Source organism: Mustela nivalis (genome assembly GCF_964662115.1).
Source record: "Mustela nivalis genome assembly, chromosome: 2".
Lineage (NCBI taxonomy): Eukaryota > Metazoa > Chordata > Mammalia > Carnivora > Mustelidae > Mustela > Mustela nivalis.
This window is the reverse complement of record NC_139021.1, coordinates 145,753,833-145,772,427: the sequence shown is the minus strand read 5'-3', so window position 1 is coordinate 145,772,427 and position 18,595 is coordinate 145,753,833. Positions and strand designations below refer to the sequence as shown.

The 18,595-nt window shown below is 54.3% G+C and overlaps 1 protein-coding gene across 1 annotated transcript; it reads left to right on the top strand.

Moving 5' to 3' along the window:
- The first annotated feature begins 239 nt into the window (after positions 1 to 239).
- LOC309856790 (annexin A8) lies at positions 240 to 17,549 on the top strand. The gene is made up of 12 exons (XM_082718397.1): positions 240 to 516; positions 5,644 to 5,734; positions 6,677 to 6,771; positions 8,058 to 8,171; positions 8,946 to 9,036; positions 9,776 to 9,855; positions 10,356 to 10,415; positions 10,949 to 11,042; positions 11,299 to 11,394; positions 13,063 to 13,121; positions 14,035 to 14,157; positions 16,748 to 17,549. Exons 1-12 carry the CDS (start codon positions 496 to 498, stop codon positions 16,805 to 16,807), a joined length of 984 nt encoding a protein of 327 aa, XP_082574523.1. The 5' UTR covers positions 240 to 495; the 3' UTR covers positions 16,808 to 17,549.
- Positions 17,550 to 18,595: the final 1,046 nt, after the last annotated feature.

The window sequence follows — 18,595 nt, the reverse complement described above, 5'->3', positions numbered from 1 at the left end:
CCTCCAAAAATGGAGGCTGCTCGTACTTACGTCCTCTGCCAAGCTCCCCACGACACTGTTAGTGGTGTAGAAACTGTGCAATTAAAGAAAGGGAGACATAGTATCCTTCCCTTTTTTCTACAGCTCAGGTCCGGCAAAGACGGTCTGAAACTACGGCTGTGGTTACTAAGTGGGGCGGTCAAAGGCTGAGACTCAGAATTTCCAGTTGACATTACAGCCTCAGCCCAGACATCTGGCAGTGAGTGGCAGCATTCCACAGGCGGGCTCCCGGTGGTGGCTGGGCGCAGCCAGGGAGCCCTGGGAGGGACCCAGAGCCAGGCGGAGCCCAGAGGGGAAGGGGTGGGGCCTGAGGCCCCACTTTCACCACCACAGCCAACACCCAGCCCCAAGGACCTGGCTTCTTGTGTGGGAGCCAGTTTTGTGGGATCTCCCGAGTAGAAGGAAGGTCGACTTGTAGATCTTCATTTCCCTGGGAAAGACAATCGAGAGAACAAGATGGCCTGGTGGAAAGCCTGGGTAAGTGGGGAGCAAGCCGCGGCGGGCTGTGGGGTTCCTGCAGAGTGCTGGTGGAGAGAGGCATGCTATCTGCTGGCCAAGTACCAGACTACCCACTGAGGGGGGAAGAGAGAAGAAACCGTCCCAGCCCTAGAGGCGCTCACAGCTAGTGAGACAGATAAAGGAACCTTTTCTTCTTAAAAGATTTTTTTTTTAATTTATTCATCTGAAAGAGAGACAGAGAAAACACAAGCAGGGGGAGAGGCAAGGGGGAGAGAGAAGCCGACTCTCCAGTGAGCTGGGAGCCCAATGCAGGGCTCAATCCAAGGACTAGGAGACCATGACCTGAACCAAAGGCAGACACTTACCCAGCTGAGCCACCCAGGCACCCCCAGATAAAGGAACCTTGAGATGCACCTAAGGAAGCTGAGGGGATGGGGACCCCAGAGGAAGAGCCGCAACAGGAAGTGTTAGGCTGCTCGAAGCTAGGGGGTGTCATATTTGAGTGAGATGTGCATGTATGTGGTATGTGTGCACACACATGTGTTTGAGGAGAATCAGGCAGATTATTCCTTGTAGAGGGAAAAGTTTGTGCAAAGGCCTGGGGGCAATGGAGGTAGGGAAGCTTGGCTTTGGAGAGAAGTAGCTCATCATGGCCTGAGGACCCTCTGGGGGGTGGGGTGGGCAGAGGAATCAGGGGAGATAGACCTACAGAAGCAGGCAGGACAGCTCCTACAAAGCCTCACATGGCAGGATAAGGGGCTTGGGCTTTACCTTAAGAGCAGTGGGGAGCCACTGAAGGCACTTGAGCTGGTGAGCAACACAATCAAATCGGCTGATGGTGGAGATCTCATCGATGCCCACAACTTAGGACATGGGAGGGCAGGCAGTCTTCTAGGAATCCATGGTGTTTATTCAACAAGATTGAGGAGAAAGGAGGGAGGGCAAGAGGACCTGGCCTACAGAGGCCTTGAGTGTCTGAAACCTATGCTTTATAGAGTTCTGGAGGACTGTCCCCAAGTCTCCCACCTCACAGCTGAACTACCAGATTCTTGGGAGTGTTTCATCTGGGTTTGAGTCGAGGCCAGCTCGTCCTCATGAGCTAAAGACACAAAGATGACAAGTCGATGACATCTTCTGGCCAGGCACAACTCCTTCATTTCATCCCCCAGGCAGCCCAGGACATCAGGACCACTCTTCCCTTTTCACGGATGAGGACACTGAGTCTCAGAGACACCAAGTGACCTCTGGGTCCCACAGCAAGCAGTCAGGGGTGTCTCTACCCCCGCCTCCAGACACTCTGTGAGCCACAGTGGATGACCCAGCCTTATCCTGCTTCAGGAAATCTCTTTGTCACAAATGGCACAACCCAGGGGCTGATGGGTTCAGACATGCCAGGCCTGGACAGTCAGGACAGAGAGGCAGCTAGGGACAGGGACAGGCTGCTGCCCTGGATGGCCTGATTCTGGGCCTTGCTCCCAGAGGACCAGGGGCCCCACCCAGCCAGGCAGGGAGAAGCCTCCTTGCAGGGACCTGGCCCACCTGGCAGGTTAATGGTGACCCTCACCGAGCACCTACTGTGCGCCAGACATTCCTCTAAGCATCTCACTTCTAAGTATCTTGCTTAAGCCTTGGAACACCTCTACAACATGGACGAGAGTGTCTTTATTCACAGATGAAGAACGGAAGCACAAGGAGCCTCAGCAGATGCCCAGGGTTGCCGCACGAGCAAGTGGTAGAGTCTGGGTTAGAATCAGAGCAGCCCAATTCCAGAGCCCAGACTGGGGGCCTTGGCAGCCTACAGCCTACGGGAGAGCTGGCTTGGGGCAGTAAGACCACAGGCAGAGCCCGCCTGTGACTGGCTAAGGACCAGATGTCCTTCGGCCCCCAGCCCGACCAGGACCAGGACTAGGGGTGTTGAGGGGTGAGGGTATGAAAGATCAGCTAGAGGGACCTGTCTGTGCCTCTCTTACAGAAATGAAGTTCTGTGTCGCAGGTTCCCCAGGGCAGCCTCGTGACGGGGGAAGGCAAAGGTGGGGCAGCTCCTCAGAACCGAGCTCTCACAGACAGAGTCACAGGCAGGACTGAGTCACCTTCTCAGTGAAAATATTCCTGTCTGGACAAGCCAGTCTGAGCATGGGGCCCCGGCAGGTTCTCTAAAGGCGGGGCCTTTCAGATAGTTAGATCTGGTGCCCTACCCCCCACCCTGCTGATGTTCAGGGGTCTGATTCCAGACAATCGTACTTTTTAATCCCCTAAAATCACAAAGAAGGAAGAGAGACTGAGGCTCCTCAATGCCTCAAAAATCACAACCCTCTGGGAAGTGGGTTGACAACCGTTCCCCCCAGAGCCGACCTCGGACCCACTAAAGGGGCTGCTCCCAGGGACTCAGTCCCATGGTCTGGCCAGTCTCTGCTGCCCAGCACCACGCGTTGGCCTGGGGGCAGGGAGACAGCCCCTCACGGGTGGTCCCCAGACCTCGCACTCCCTCCCAGATCACCTGGATTCCTGTGGACAAAGCTTCCTTCAGTAAAGATTTCCGGGAAAATTCCCTGTCCCGAAAAAGTTGAGTCATCAGTAGAGTAGGGGGAAGTAGACAGAGCTCAGCTTCTGAGTCAGGCTGTGGGTCTTGCTAGCCACATCAGCTTGACAAGCACTCTAAGCCCAGCTCCCTTGCCTGTAAAATGAGGCATTCATGGTTAGAGAGGTCCAGGAGTATGAGCACCATACTTCTGGCCCTGGAGGCATCGAACACAGAGGTCTGGCACAAAGCAGCCACTCAGTGGCTAAGGGTGGTCACGGCAGCTCCGACTCCACAAACAAGGGATACTGTGTATGAGTGCACACAACCGGGCCACCTCTGGGACCATACAGGCTCTTCTGGGTGGAATCTGCACAAGGGATTATTTCTAACACTTCTTGCTGAGAAATACGGTGCTCAAAAATGAGATAGAAAAATGTGCTAGCAGATATTTGAAATTCAAGCAAAGGGAACAGAAAGACCTTTCACCTTTTACTCAAAAGCACTATCCCTACAGATAGCCCCACAGATGGCAATCTGCCAGGCATTTTCAGGATCTAATTAGAGCTTGAAGAATAGAAGGATGGATGGATGGATGGATGGATGGATGGATGGATGAAATGTGATTAAATGAATAGCTGGACGGGTGATTATATGGATGTAAGGATGGATAGAAGCATGGACATGGTGATTAAATGAATGTATAAATGGTTGGATAGATGGATGGATGTGGCCTTTGAGTATCTGGGGGGAGAATGGATGAGTAGATGAATGAATGAGTGGGTTGGTGGGTGGGAAGGTGGGAAAGCAGATGAGTGGAAGAGGGGCAGAGAGAAGGAGGAAGTGAATAGTTTCATGGGAGACCAAACACGGTGTGACTAAACTCCTTCCCACTGAGGAATCTCTGAGTCTTCTTCAAATTCAGTGCCCATCTCCAATCTCCCTCCACTCCTCTACCAGCCTCCTAAAAGCACATACTTAAGAAAGAGCACTTATTTTCATCCGAGAAATTCTACAGGGCACAAGGCTAAAGAGCCCTCAGGCAAGCCCTGGGATTAGAGATCTGGCTCAGATCAAGGGCCCAAGAACTTTGGTTATTGTGTTTACTTCACAATTTCCAGAGCCTCATGCCGTTCTTTCTAAACCTAACCTTCGGTCCTCCATGAGCCTGCGCACTTGCAAAGGCTCTGGGCTGTTGGGTCTCTACCTGCTTGTGAACACCCACTTCTCAGAAAGAAGGCAGCTTGACCTCAAACCACACTTCTCTTCCCAACCTTGTCTGCATACTTTGAAAGCAGCACATTCAGCTCCACGAAGCCTGTCCTTACTCGCCCATTGCCCTGTGGTTTGGGGGTATGTGGCCCTTTCCCACCGACAGGAGTGCCTGTTGATGGTACTGGAGGGAGCTCTGGGGTGTGGGTGGGCAGGGCCTGCTGTTTGCCCTCAGATGACGCCAGCGGGGAGAGGCTTGGCGTGATCCACAGCCCACACCCCAGGGCGGGAGCGGGGGCAGGAAAGATTCTGTGGCTTCTTCCCACAAGCTGCGGTTCTGGCTGGTGTCAGCCTATTAATCAAAGAGCCATTCTGTGGAGGTGACATGGCAGCCACAGAGCCCAGAGGGGAAGCAGCAAACCCTCACAGCCAGGCCAGGCAGGTATGGTCCCTCACAGTACTCTCACTTAACGGTAGCTTCCCTACCCAGCTGACGCCTCTGAGGGCCTGGCTTGAGTCACAGACCTCCCTGCCCACCCCACCCCAGGAGATTAGATGCAGCCTGCCTAAACCCAAGAAAGCTACCTCCCATAGGACATCCTGCCCTTTGTGTTCCTTCATAACCCCTGTACGCACACCCTGCGGTGTCCCCACCCCTTCTCCCAAGTTCCTGTTACCCCCTATGAACCTCCCGCTAGCCATGGGAATCCTATCACAAAAGATGCTGGGACAGGTCTGGCAAGGAGGCTGAGGCAGGGAAAACTGTGGGACCCTTCTGAAGACAGCCAGGTGACCAGGAGCACACTCGTGGTCATTGTTGTGCCTTGTCACCCCAATAAAATCACTAGGACTTCCTCCCAGTGCTTCCTTCCTCCTGACACTGAAGGCTGGGCAGCGGGTCTGCACACGGACAGAGCTCCAGCCACCTTCTAGGGTCAATGTATGCCAGCTCCACAGGGCTGGCCCTGGTGCTGAAGGCTGAGATTCCCCCCACTCACGGTGGCCCTGGACGCAGACGAGCTCGGCCCTGCCTCACTCCTCCTCAGAGGGGCCCTCCTTCTTCCTTGAGGCTGGAGCTGACAGGACAGGCCTCCCCTTAGCCAACGCAGCTAAGGGCCACACGGGGCCTCCACACCCACCCCCAGGCCTCCGCAGCCCCAAAGTGGAAGAGGCATAGGGCAACTCAGTGCCAAGTGGACCGAGGCACCCCTTCCTCGACACATATCTGCTGGTAACTGTCATATCCAGGAGCTACAGTCCTATCTCCCTTCATCCAAGGCAGACCATCACGGAGACCCATGCCAGGCTGGGGCAGGAGGGACCCAAGCCTCCGCCGTGATGGGCTGGTGATCTGCCTCCCACCCACCCACCCCCGCCAGCCTTCCCACTTGGAACAAGCTTGGACTCTTTTGCAGGTGGAACAGGAGGGGATTACTGTGAAGGGCAGCCCCCACTTTAACCCGGACCCCGACGCAGAGACCCTCTACAAAGCCATGAAGGGGATCGGTAAGTGGATGTCTGCCGACCTGTCCACAGGCCTCTCTGGGGTCTGGCCACTCTGCTCAAGACCGCGAGCCCCACAGCTCCGGAGGGGGGTGGCCAGGGGACCCTGGGCTCCCAAGACGGAGTCCAGTCCAGAGAAGCACATGGGTGTTCCCAGCCCAGCACTGGTCTACACCCCGCCCCGCACAGCTGGAGAAGAGGGAGAGTAGTTGTGCTTCCCTGAGTCAGGAGGGAGGGAAGGGGTCACCATCAGCTGTGCATGCCTGCACCTCCTTGTGTCGGCAACTGTACCCCACCTGTCAGAGCTTTCGCACTCACAGAATGGCCTCGGGAACCCTGGACCTGTAGGGCCGAGCTGGACTTCCCCACTCAGCTCGGACTGGGCACTGGCAGCCTCTTTCCAGTGTTTAGGACGCACATTCCTGAAGCAAGCAAGGGGTTTCCCTCCTTCCTAGATGAACCTTGACGGCACGTTCATGACCTCTGTTTCCTGTGAGATCTCTGCTGTTACCCCCACTTCCCAAAGGAGAGAGCAGATGCTCTAGGCAATGAGACAGCTGGGCCAGGACTCAGACCCAGTTTGCTAGGCCCTCAGTCCTGACTTGCCCCCGCCACCACCAGCCCGAGAGAGGACAGGGTAGAAGGTCCTCCTATCTGAGCACCAAAGGCCCCGGAGGATGTCCAGGGCAGATCAGATGATCAGAGGGACCTCAGCACTACCACTCTGAGACTGGCCTCAGGCAGCACCCCAACACCTTGTGGGTGGGAGGCAGGGGAGGGAGGGATGTATTTTTGCTTGGGTGTTCTATCTACACCATGAACATTCTCAGTTCTGGGAGCTATCCATGCATTGTACGCCCACTGCTTGGCCACCCAGCAGCTTCTCGCCCTCCTCCTCAGCCCCCTTGGGGGCCATAGGAATGTTCACACTATGCACCCCTGCAGGGACCAATGAGCAGGCCATCATCGATGTGCTCACGAAGAGAAGCAACGCTCAGCGGCAGCAAATTGCCAAGTCCTTCAAGGCCCAATTTGGCAAGGTAAAAGGAGGACAGGAGGCTTTCCTTGGGAGGCTAGGGGGGCTGCTGGGGCCAGAGACAGCCTGGCAGGCAGCTTTGTTCTAGACCAGGCCTTCGGCTAGAGACCAGCTTCTAAAAGCATGAGGCACAGAGGGCATGCTTAAACTAAAAATATTATTAATTGTGTATCTGAAGTTAAAACTTCACTGGCCATCCTGTGTTTTATCTGGTTACATTATTTATGGCTCCCCACCCTGCCTCTCTGCTTTGCTCACGCTGTTCCCAAAGCCTGGGAATCCTCCTCTCACCTACGTGCAGAGGAGCCGGCCGGGCTACTTTCTGTCCTATGACCCGTCCACTCTCTTCTCACATTAGAGCCCCCATGTCTGTGCCTGCTCCCTCTGCCTCAGGGGAGCTCCAGGGGCAGGGAACACATGCGCTGGACCCTTTTTCTCATTTCCCTCCCTCCACGACCCTAGGATAGAGCCAGGCACTGGGGGTACTACCTAAACACAGAAACAAAGGCACACATAGCCTTGGCTTCCAGAAGCTTCTGTCGCTGCATGTCCTTAGTTTGGAGATTAAACATCAGAAGGTGAATAATGAAGCCCAAACATTCCAAGGGGTGTCAATGTGCGTCTTTCTTTCTTCCTGTCTTCCTTCCTTCCCTCCCTTTCTTTCTTTTTTTTTTTTTTTCTTAATTTCTTTCTCTTACCTTTCACAACTGTGCATTATTTCCTACATTCATCATTAGGGAAATTCATGTTCTAAGAATAAGCTCTACCAAGATCCCAGAGCCTATAAGCAAGAAGGTTGGGATTTAAATCCAGGTCCAACAAGGCCCTTGGTCCTTGACTATACTGTGCAGATCAGCAGGGTATGGCCTTGTGGCTCCTTGTGGAGACTGGTGCCCTTAGAAGCAGACCCACATGAAATGGATTCCTTAATTCATTCCTGAATTTATTGAGTGCCCACGGGCTATGACGGGATTTGATGGTGAGCAATGACAAACACATATTTCGGGCTTATAATGTGCCCAGCATGGCTGTGAGAGCTGAGTCGAGCCACGCACATCTCTCCACCAGTCCCCTAAGCAGTGGTATAAGGCGGGAGTCTCGGTCTCCAGTTCACGGGTAAAGGTAATGCTGCTCATAGAAGCTGCACCGTTGGCCCCTGAAACCCCAGCTCCCTCTCAAAGTAGAGCCTGCAAGAGGCCCTCCGGAGCCTCCAGGACTGGCTGCCACCCAGCTGCCTGCCCCTGGGGGGACAAATGTCCAGATCATTGCTCTTCCTTCTTCTCACATTAGGATCTCACTGAGACCTTGCAGTCGGAGCTGAGTGGCAAGTTCGAGAGGCTCATCGTGGCCCTCATGTACCCTCCGTACAGATTCGAAGCCAAGGAGCTGCACGATGCCATGAAGGTAGCGGGGGGGGGGGGGGGGGGCAGGAATGTTACAAGGGCTGGCTGGGGCCACAGCTGGGGACACGCTCCCCTAGAGAGCCTGGCACTGGGACCTCCAAGCTCCCGGTGAACCACCCTTCGGAACAGCCCAGCCTGCCGCCCAGACAGGCCAGCTTTTGCTGTCATGCGGTCACCAGGAAGCCAGAACCAGCACTTCTCAGGACAGGGCCACACCAGGTGTGCGGAAATGACAGGGCGACCTCTGCAGCCTCTTCCCCGTCCTCTTCCTGCAGTCATCTCTTGTGACCCCCATGGTTCCTTTAGCACTTGCAGAGAATGAGGAGGGAGTCAGGGCCCAGCGACTACAATCATCGCCGTCGAAAGGACACTCACTGGGCGTGCACGCCTGGCCTTTCCCACCTATTCTCTCCGATCTACCTTTGGGCTGGGCCGGCTCCTTACCCGAGGACCGATAAGGACCCCTAGGCTCGGCGAGGTAGAGTGATGTGCAAGAGACCACCCAGCGTGGAGGGCAGAGCTGAGACAGAACTCTCCCATTGCCTCCCCTGCCCGCAGGATCCGCCCCTGGAGACAAACACAGGCGACTTCCCCCAGTAACACCCTCCAGCAGAAGCCCCCATCAGAGGAGGGCAGAGCACAGACCAGTTCTTCCTGAGGCTCTTCCTGTCGCCTCTTGACAGAGGAGGGTAGGGACAGTGCAGGCAAGCCCGGGTAGGGACAGAAGAGGCAAGCCCGGCGGAGTTCTCCAGCAGACAGAGGTTTTTGTCCACAGGGCTTGGGGACCAAAGAGGGTGTCATCATTGAAATCCTGGCTTCTCGGACCAAGAACCAGCTGCGGGAGATAATGAAGGCCTATGAGGAGGGTAAGGGAGGACGCGGGGCCTGGTCATAAGGGCTTGCTTGGGAATGGCCACAAGCTTTGGCAGCCTGAGAGGGGATGAGGGACAAGCAGTGCCCTGGGCCTTCACTGGAAAAGACCCTTTCTGGGCCTTTCTACACGTGGGTGCTGAGCACCTGCTGTGTGCCCAGTCCTGTGGTCTGATGGTCTCTATGCCCCCTGAAGCCCACAGGCTGCAGGGGGAGGGATATGTACCCCTAAACTCTCTGCCCCTCAAGGGCATGGCACTGTGGGTCTCAGGCTGTCAGCCCTGGATGGGGCTGGCTCCTTCCTGGCCAGGCACAGGTTGCCCCTGGGGACCGTTCAGGGCCCTGCTGAAGTGCGGGCTATGGACCACAGCTGTTGTGGAGCTTTCGGGATGCAAGCTGACCAGAGGCCAGCCGGGCCTCCATGTGGTCTGCCCGACAGACAATCTGCCTGAAGATTCTGGCTTTGCCAAACCACAAACGAAGCGAGCTCCGTGGTCCCCTGCGGGTCTTTCAGTCTGACCTCGCTCTGTGCTTCGATCTATGCTGGCAGCCTGTGTTACGTTCTCCTTCTGAATGACCGCCAGGTGGTGGAGCCCTTGCCACTCAGACCCCCGGGCGGTCTGCCCACTCCGATGACTCGCCCCTACCAGACAGCTTGAACTGGGAGAAGTGTGGGAAACCCGGGCTGGAAGGAGGGAAGCCAGTCCATGCCTTGTGGTCTTGTTTCCCCCACAGACTATGGGTCCAGCCTGGAGGAAGATATCCGAGGAGACACCAGCGGCTACCTGGAGAGGATCCTGGTGTGCCTCCTACAGGTATCGGAGTCCAGGCTCCTAGGAGTCCCTTGCCTGAAGGACCCCAACAGCTGGGCTCCAAGAATCAGTCCTTGGGGAGAGCTGCTGGGGTGGGTGAGGTCAGGGCCTGGGTAGAACGTCAGTGACCGGGCTCCTTGGATAGCTCTCAGGGTGGCTGGAGGATTCTCACCACCACATGTCACTGACCCAGCCACAAGGGGACATCCCAGAACCAGGAGGAGACTACCCTGTCACCCAGCAGGTCCTACCCACCATGCCCCATGCCTGGCACTCTGCTCATCTCAGCTCACTGAATCCCCCAGCTCCCTACGAGGCATCCCTTACTACTGTCACTTTATAGATAACAAAATCTGGCCCTGGAGAGGGTAACTAACCAGTTAAACTCCCCATGGCCAAAAAGCAGTAGAGCCCTGCCTGCCCTCCTCCCGCCAGGCTTTCCCCTCTGCCCCCGTCAATCTGCTGGGTTAGCCTGCCTTACATGCCTCCCCTTCCGTTCCTAGGGCAGCAGGGATGATGTGAGTGGCTTTGTGGACCCAGGACAGGCCGTCCAAGATGCACAGGTGAGGCTACATACATACACTCTCAGCAGCTACCTCGCCGTGGGCCACCTGCCCCATCTGCTGGGGGCTGATGGCTGAAAGCCCTACACAGCCCCTCTGTCCATGCAGGCTTTCTTTGACACTAGGCTAGGCTGGGACCCAGCTCAGCTCTCTGCAGAACTTTTCCCTCTGGGGTTCCAGAAGGAAAGTGAGAGTGTTTGGAGAGAGTCAGGAACAGGGAGGGAGTGACTTGGGAGGGCTCCACTGAAGCGCTGTTCTAGCAGGAACAGCCCACGAACCTGGGGACCAGGCGGGACTATTCAGATCACTATACTTTGGTCTGCTGGCGGAGTGCTAGAGATGCACAGCGGCAGAGCAAAGCCCCAGGGGGAGGCAGGGGAGTTCCCAGAGCAGCTTCTGGCCCCATACCCAGAAGGGATTTTAGCATCTCAGGGAGAGCAAGAGAAGAGAATTCTGACCTGGTAGGTAGATGGGGGCTGACCATCACCTCCTCGCTCTCCTTCACTGGCTTCTTGTGGCTGCCCAAATGCTAGGATCTGTATGCGGCGGGCGAGAAGATTCATGGGACGGATGAGATGAAATTCATCACCATCCTGTGCACGCGCAGTGCCACACACCTGATGAGAGGTACCAGGGTGGGGGAGGCACTGTCGGGCTCCAGCTGGGGGCCCTGGCCTCACAGCCCGTCCCTTCACGCGGGCCATCCAGTGTACGTCCTCATCTGGTAGCGATGCTGGGGAGAGAGCCAGGGAGACTTGGACCCTTTCCCCGGCAACCAAGTGGAGGTCCGGGGTGACACATGGATGTGCAATCTCGGATCTGAAATGCTGGGAGTGTCGCCCTGAGATCTGCATATCCCACAAGAGAAGTCGTCTCTCTGCAGTGTTCGAGGAATATGAGAAAATTGCCGGCAAGAGCATTGAGGACAGCATCCAGAGTGAGACCCATGGTTCCTTGGAGGAGGCCATGCTCACAGTGGGTAAGACATAGGGCTTGGCACTCAGACCCACAGGTGTCCACAGCCACTGGGCTCAGCAGGGGGGCAGCGCCCAGGGTGGCAAGAGCAAATGAATGGGTCCCTATGTCCACTTTCCATGGACCCTCTCCCCTTCCCCACCTCCAGGCCAGACATGCATGTACCCTTCAGCCCAGGACCCTGGGACTATCCTGCCCTCATGTCTTCAGTGAGCCGGGTCCTGCCCCCATAACCCCTGTGCTGTTTGCGTGTGCAAGCATGAGTGTGAGCATGGTGCAGGTGAGAACACGTGAGGATGTGAACGTGTGAGCGCACTTGCAGGATTATGCCCGACCCAGGGCCTGTGCTCACCCACGGTGGCCACACAGGGAACATCCTGGCTCTGATCATAAAGTCCTAAAGAAAGTCACCTGTCTGGACCTTAGCCAAGGTGCTGGTCTCTGCCTCGGAGGCTCACTAAAGAAATGATGATGTGTAGTTGGAGTCCAGACTCAATGATTGATAGTCTGATGCTGGGCAGCACCGAGAACCTTCCCTCCAGCATGATGTCAGGTCTACTTAGGAGGACCTGTTCCAGACAAAACCAAGACCACCATGAAAGAAGTCATTGCACAGTGAGGAGCGGGGGCCCAGAGGCAGGGAGACTTTCCTCTCCTCCCATCCATGATGGAGCCAAGGACAGGGCCCCAGAGTTAGGGTGCCCCCCTCCACACAGGGCTCTCCCCATTTTGTGGTGGGCAGCCCGGGGAGATCCACATGTCCAGGTCTTTCAGAGTGGACTGGGACATCTGACCATTCCCGGCAGGCTTTGGCTGCTGTGATAAAAACCATCTATATTGGAGCAGCTCAGCGTCCCCCTGCCCCAGGCTCAGCAAGTCAGCCCCTGCACTGAATTCAACAACCTCCTGAATAAATCTTCCAGAGAGAAAAGCAAAGGTGCACAGTGCCATCCTGCCCCGGGCGCTTCCTACCCCCTTGCCCTTGAACACTCCCACAATTCACACCACAGACGAGGACAGTGCAGAGCAGGCAAGTCAAAGAATGAAGTCATACCATGCCATCAGGGAAGAGCCAAACACCTGCCTCCTTCACACAAAGCCCACGCTCTTTCTGCTGCCCTGAGCTTAAGTGCCGAGCTCTCTGACCCAGGTGCCGAGCCTCTGAAGAAGCATCTATGAAAGCAAACAGGGGCCCACTCTCTGGGCCAGATGTCTCTGGGTGCCCCAGTGCTCCAGGGCTGTGCCCCACTGTCACGTGGAAACTCAAACGCAGAAACCTTCCTGATGAGTGGCGGTGTAAAGTGGGCACCCTGAGTCCCATGGAGTGGCTGGGTGCCTGGCAAAGCTGGTTCTGGAGTGTAAGAGCCCAGGGGTGGGGCTGGACAGAGCCATGCTCAGAGCGGCCAGCCCCGCAGACCCCAGGACATTTTCACCTCACCCTCTGCCTGCCCGCTCTGTGCCTTTAGACCTGTGTCCAGTGACCTAGGCTTCCTTCCCTGTCCTACCCCACCCAATGCCAAGCCTCTCATTTTGGAACTAGGCAACACATAAATAAATAGGCCAAAAACTTCATGACACTCACCCTTAAGATCCAAGGCAAGACATAAATAAATACACACGCACCAATGCCACCTACAACTTCAAGTTTTAACAGAGCTTTCCTGTTTGCCAGTGAAATGCACCCGGAACCTGCACAGCTACTTCGCAGAGCGACTTTACAACGCCCTGAAGGTAACTCTTCCGTCTTCGGTGCCCCTTGTTCTCAGGCTACTCAGCGGCCACTGCCAAGCCAAGGCGCTCAGAGCCACTGCTGCTTTCGACACCTGTGTCTTCTCTAATTCCAGCCTCTTGTGATCAGAATGCTATAGCTCTCAAAGGGTAAACTGAGTCTGGGGAGGGGAAGCCCCAACTCCCAAAGGTGGAATTTGAGCAGGTGTTTTCACAGGTGTGCATTGCATCGACTCCTTGCAGCAATCCTGGGAGACCTAGGTGATAACTGTAGTGCTAGAGGTGGTGAAACCAAGGTTTGGGTCAAGGTCACACAGCTGGTGACTGGCAGAACCAGTCCAGCCTCCTGTAGTAGGTGGAGTTTCTGGCACCTGGAACCAAACTGGAAGGTAGAGGAATTCCCTGAGCCTGAAGTCAGTGCCCACTTAATGCCACTGGAAGTGAGAACCCCAAGTGCTCTGGCCAGGAAGTGAGAGGGAGCATGGAGTTCCCTTGGCCGCAGGTGCCGTCTAACCTGAGACTAGTCAAAGATGGACGTAGGCAGAAAGGTCCTGCTTGAGAATTGGCCCGGTAAGCTGAATTTCCTGGCATCGCTCCTCTCGGAAGAAGTTTCACTTTTAGAGCAGTGAGTATTCTGTGTCTAGAAGCTGATGTGGCAAACCAAACACACACGTCACTTTGAAGCATTGGGCTCCCAATAAAGACACACAAGGGTGAGGGAGAAGAGATGAAGGGAATAGAAACTCTGAGTCACTGAGGCACCCCTCGCAGTGCTTTGGCCCCTGAAGCAGAGGCTCATTCCCGCATCTCTGGGCCCCTGTGAAAGCCCCCTGGCCCCAGGGCACAGGTCGGTCCATCATGACAGAGCTGCACCAGAAATATGGGCAGTGACTGTTGACTACTGCGTCTTGTCCAGGGAGCAGGGACGCGCGACGGGACCCTCATAAGAAACATCGTTTCGAGAAGTGAGATCGACTTAAATCTCATCAAGTGTCAGTTCACAAAGATGTACGGCAAGACCCTCAGCAGCATGATTGTGGTAAGTCGGGGTCCCCAACTCTACCCCCGGTTTGAAGCAGACATTACTGGGGGACCTGGATACTGGGACTAGAGTCCTACGTAACATCTGTCCATCCCTTCCCAGTGAGAGTCACGCCCGTGCATTCATAGCCACACAGTATGTATAGAGCTCAGCAAGGGGGTCAGTGTGGCTAGGGCCTGGAGGGGGCTTGGGGGGACGCAATGAACCCTTGCCAAGGAGACCATATCTGAATATCAATGACAGTGAATAGTTCAGTAGGAATCAGGCAGCAGCCTTTAAAATCCAGACTGAAGTAGCCCTTCAGCAAAATCATGAAGCAGCACAATTTTAAGGAGACAAATCAGATGGGTTCCAGCAGGTTACCTAACTAGATGCCAGTCAGGGAACGTTCTAGAGCTGAGAAAACACACAGTGTTCCTCACACCATCACAAGGCCATACTGTTGAGAGAAATAGTTCTTCTAGAAATTAATGCAAATGAGGCCTTGACCATATCATTAAGAGAAGTCGAACCTCGAGAAGTACATCCCTGAGTCTTCATTGACCCTTAGGTCATGTCTGGTTACTCTACAAATGTCTGTTGTCAGCCTCAATTTCCAATAAACACATAACTCACAATATGGTAAAAAGACATTTCTCCCTAAAGGCATTTCAGAAAGGGGTAATGGGTAGGTGGGAGTGAGGGACGGTAGAATTCTCTTTGTTTTGTTTTTGGCTTTCCAGCCACTCTGGTCAAAAGACAGGAGGGCTATCCGTAGACCAGCCCAAGCTGCTGATGGTTTTCCCAACACCCAGTTCCGGCAGAGAGTTAGGAATTTTTTCACCCATCCGTGGCTCCTGTGGCCATCACGGAGATTCCTCTACCTTCCCACCACCACAGTTGGATAGAGGCACAGTCAGACTTCAGAAGAACAACCACACTGAGACAGAAGGATCCAAGTGGTGGAGTGGATCCAATCACGGTGGAGAAAGGCTTAGCAGGCTATTTAGCACATGATCAGTATAATTGATAATGGAGTCCCCTGTCTAGACACACAAGAAGCCTCTTTAGGTTTTGCCTACAGGTGCTGCTTAAGAAAACGGAGTTGGAATTGTGACTTATATGGCCAAATACTTCCTTTTTAGTATAGACCACTCTCTATAGATGTCATCAAAGCAAAAATGATTTCCAACAGTGATACCAGCATTCAAAACTCCTGCATTGAAATTCATATGGAAAATTTATCAAAGCCCTATGTATAATTTTATACCCACGCTTTTGTTTAAGATTTTTTTATTTATTCATTTGACAGACAGAGATCACAAGTAGGCAGAGAGGCAGGCAGAGAGAGAGAAGGAGGCAGGCTCCCTGCTGAGCAGAGAGCCCGATGCGGGACTCGATCCCAGGACCCTGGGATCATGACCTGAGCCGAAGACAGAGGCTTCAACCCACCAAGCCACCAGGCGCCCCTATACCCACGCTTTTAAAAATATAGACAAGATTAATAGTTTTCTAAAAAAACACAAAACAACACAGGAGAAAAATACCGTATTACAACATTGTGGAAAGAAAGAAAGGAAGGAAGGAAGGAGGGAAGAAAAGGATAAATTTAAAATGTGGTTGAAAATCTACCAGAATATTTCAGGCCCAAATGATTGCACAAGCAAATTTGACTAAAAGTTAAGGACTAGGTGATTCCCATGAGGCATAAACAGCTACGGCGCATAGAACAGGGGAACCAGCCCAGCACCATCACTTGCCATGTGGCCTTGATGAATACCACAGCCTCTTGCTCCCATTTTCCTCAAGCACCGAAGAAGGGAGTTGGGGGATATGTCCTCCTCTGTTTCCCCTGGCTCAGTGTGCAGACTTTAAACCAATCAGACCTATCAGGACCTGCCTGACAGCAAGGGGGCATGGTAGACCAGAGAAACAGGGTTCAGCCATGGCCACGTGGGGTCAATCCTACTGGGAGACAGACGCCGCTTGAGCCAGCCACTGTGCGGGCAAGCCCATGCTTCTCCTGCTGTTTACACCTCACCACATCTCAGCAAGGCTCATATCAGCATCAGTGTCATCTGACAGGCGAGGAGAAGTCTCAAGGTGGTGACAGGACTCGTCCCAGCCGCGGGGTCAGGGCGTGGTCCAGGTTCTGCGTGGACCCAAAGCCGGGCTCTGCCCACTGCACCCTCTGCCTCCACTGGGCACCCCGCAGTCCCCACCTGCAGCGGGAGGTGTTGAGTAAATGACCGGTCACGTCAAATAAACAAATAGTTAGACACTTTGGGGTCCTGAATGGAATAAGGGGCAGAGCCCTGGGGCAGCCAGTGGGGCTGGGGGCCGTCAAAATGCCTTCCTTGCTCCAGAGCAGAGCTGTGTCTGTGACCCATTTCCTACATGAAGCTGCCTGGTAGTTAGTAAGAGAATCAAAAGGCGATACAAAGAAGTATCCCCAGATGGCAAACAAGGAAAGACAGGAGGCATCGTGTGGGCCTGCAGCTTAGGAACTACAGAGGGACGTGCCAGGCCTTGCCCCAAGGAGCAGGACTGTTGTAATAACCACAACTGGCAAATACCTTTTGTGACTCCCTGTCCCTCCTGTCCTCAGGGAGACACCAGTGGCGACTACAAGAATGCCCTGCTGAACTTGGTGGGCAGCGACTCCTGAAGGCCCAGGATAGAGCAAAGGCCAAGAAGATAGAGCCACCAGACCCTGCCTGCTCAACCTTGGCCGTGCAATGGGGGGGGATGGGGGGGTAGGGACCCCCAACTTGCCTTTCAGTCTTCTATCTCCCAGCTTCTGGTGCTTTCAAGTCAGGTCCAGGTATGAACGCAGGGCCAACCCTAGCATCATCTGGCCAGATAAACACTTCGGCACAAGAGGCTGTTTCTTCTTCCCTACCCATGAGTTTTCCTGAGCTTGACTGGTCACAAAGTGACCTGGGCCCCGCTCACACAGATACCTAGTCCCACCCCATCTACTAAATCAGGACCTGCAGAGAAAAGACCAGAGGATAAGGAATTTTAACAAGCATCTTAGCAGATGAGCCTCCCTGAAAGGCCACAGGGAGGCTAGGAGAACTCATATGTTTCAGGGCACACACATGTGAGCTGCCAAGAAAGAAACACAGGCATTCCGGCCGACTGGGATGCCACTAATATCCGTTCATCTAAAAACATTAGGCTATAGGCAGAATGAAAATTCTCTACCTACAGAGAAAGCTGCACATCAATGTCCCAACCCAAGGGCACTAAGCTCTAAGGAGCCCAGGCTTACCCAGTCCTTGCTCAGCGGAGCTGCTTTTTCCTTCCCTGACACAAGCATGGAGCATTTCTTATTCGGACCCGATGCCAAGATGCAGAGACGCCTCTGCTGGTCTTTCCAGAATAATAAATCTTGTACACTTGAAGCTAAGTGCCTTTGGATTTCTAGAAGTGATCAGAGCAGGACCAATTTAATTTGTCAGTGTTCATAAAAGAAATGTTATTATAAAGAGAGCTTCGCAGTGGGGGGGGGGGGGATGAATCAAACCTGAGCACACAGGTGGACACACTGATCAGACTGTGCCCTCTGTACCCTGGGGACAATCAAGTAAATGAGGATCCTTCCTATCGCCTAAATCCTGATCTCTCAGATGTGGGGAGTGGGGGGTAAAAAGTCTTGTGCTCCTATTCCAACCCATGGCTTGCTTGTTTCATGGCTTCCATCCAGGGGGTTCCAGATGCCCTCGACTGCTCCCAAGAATGGGGACTCCCAGCCTCCTTGGACAGCCCCGTCTTCTTCCAGCAGGAGTGATCAGCAGAGCTCTTCCTTTAACTGAGCCAACCCCTGCCCCACACAGCCTCTGATCTCGAGTCTCCATCTCGGGCCACAGGGCCTATCTTTTCCCATCCTCCCCGCCTATCCGAAGATGACCCATAGACTCCACTAAGACATCTTCTGTCAAAGCTCAACTTCCCCGGTCCCTTAACTGTCCCTCCCAGAGCCTGGTTTGGGGCTACATCCTCTGAACATGTTCTAGTTTGCAAACTCCCTCTTGAAGTATGACCCTGAGGAGTCAGGCAGATCCGAGAGATGGCACAGCAGGCCCACTGAGCTCACACTGGTGAAAAGTAGGCTCCAGTTCTGCCCTGTGCTGGCTGTGTGACTCTGACCTAATCACTTCCTCTCTTCCTCTGAGCTCAGTTCCCTCAACTGTCAACGCAGGAATTCAGTCCCGGTTACTTGCTACATTTCAAACCACCCTACAGTTGGTATAAAACCATCATTTTACGATGGTCATGGGTTCTGCAGGTTGGAAATTCAGCCAGGGCCCAGCGCAGATAGCTCAACTCTTCTACAGCAAGTCTGGGGGCTCCATGGGGAAGACCCGAAGGTTTGGTGGAACTCTAAGGCAGGATCCTGAAGTCATCTGGAAGCTTCTTTCCCTAAGGGCTAGAAGGCTAGGCTCAGCTG

What these genes read in the sequence shown, in the direction of transcription:
- LOC309856790 (XM_082718397.1), top strand. Translation starts at nt 496, where the DNA reads ATGGCCTGGTGGAAAGCCTGG. An exon ending in TGGCCTGGTGGAAAGCCTGG is followed by an intron (nt 517 to 5,643) that starts GTAAGTGGGGAG and finishes ACTCTTTTGCAG; the next exon opens with GTGGAACAGGAGGGGATTAC. An exon ending in TGCCACACACCTGATGAGAG is followed by an intron (nt 11,043 to 11,298) that starts GTACCAGGGTGG and finishes GTCTCTCTGCAG; the next exon opens with TGTTCGAGGAATATGAGAAA.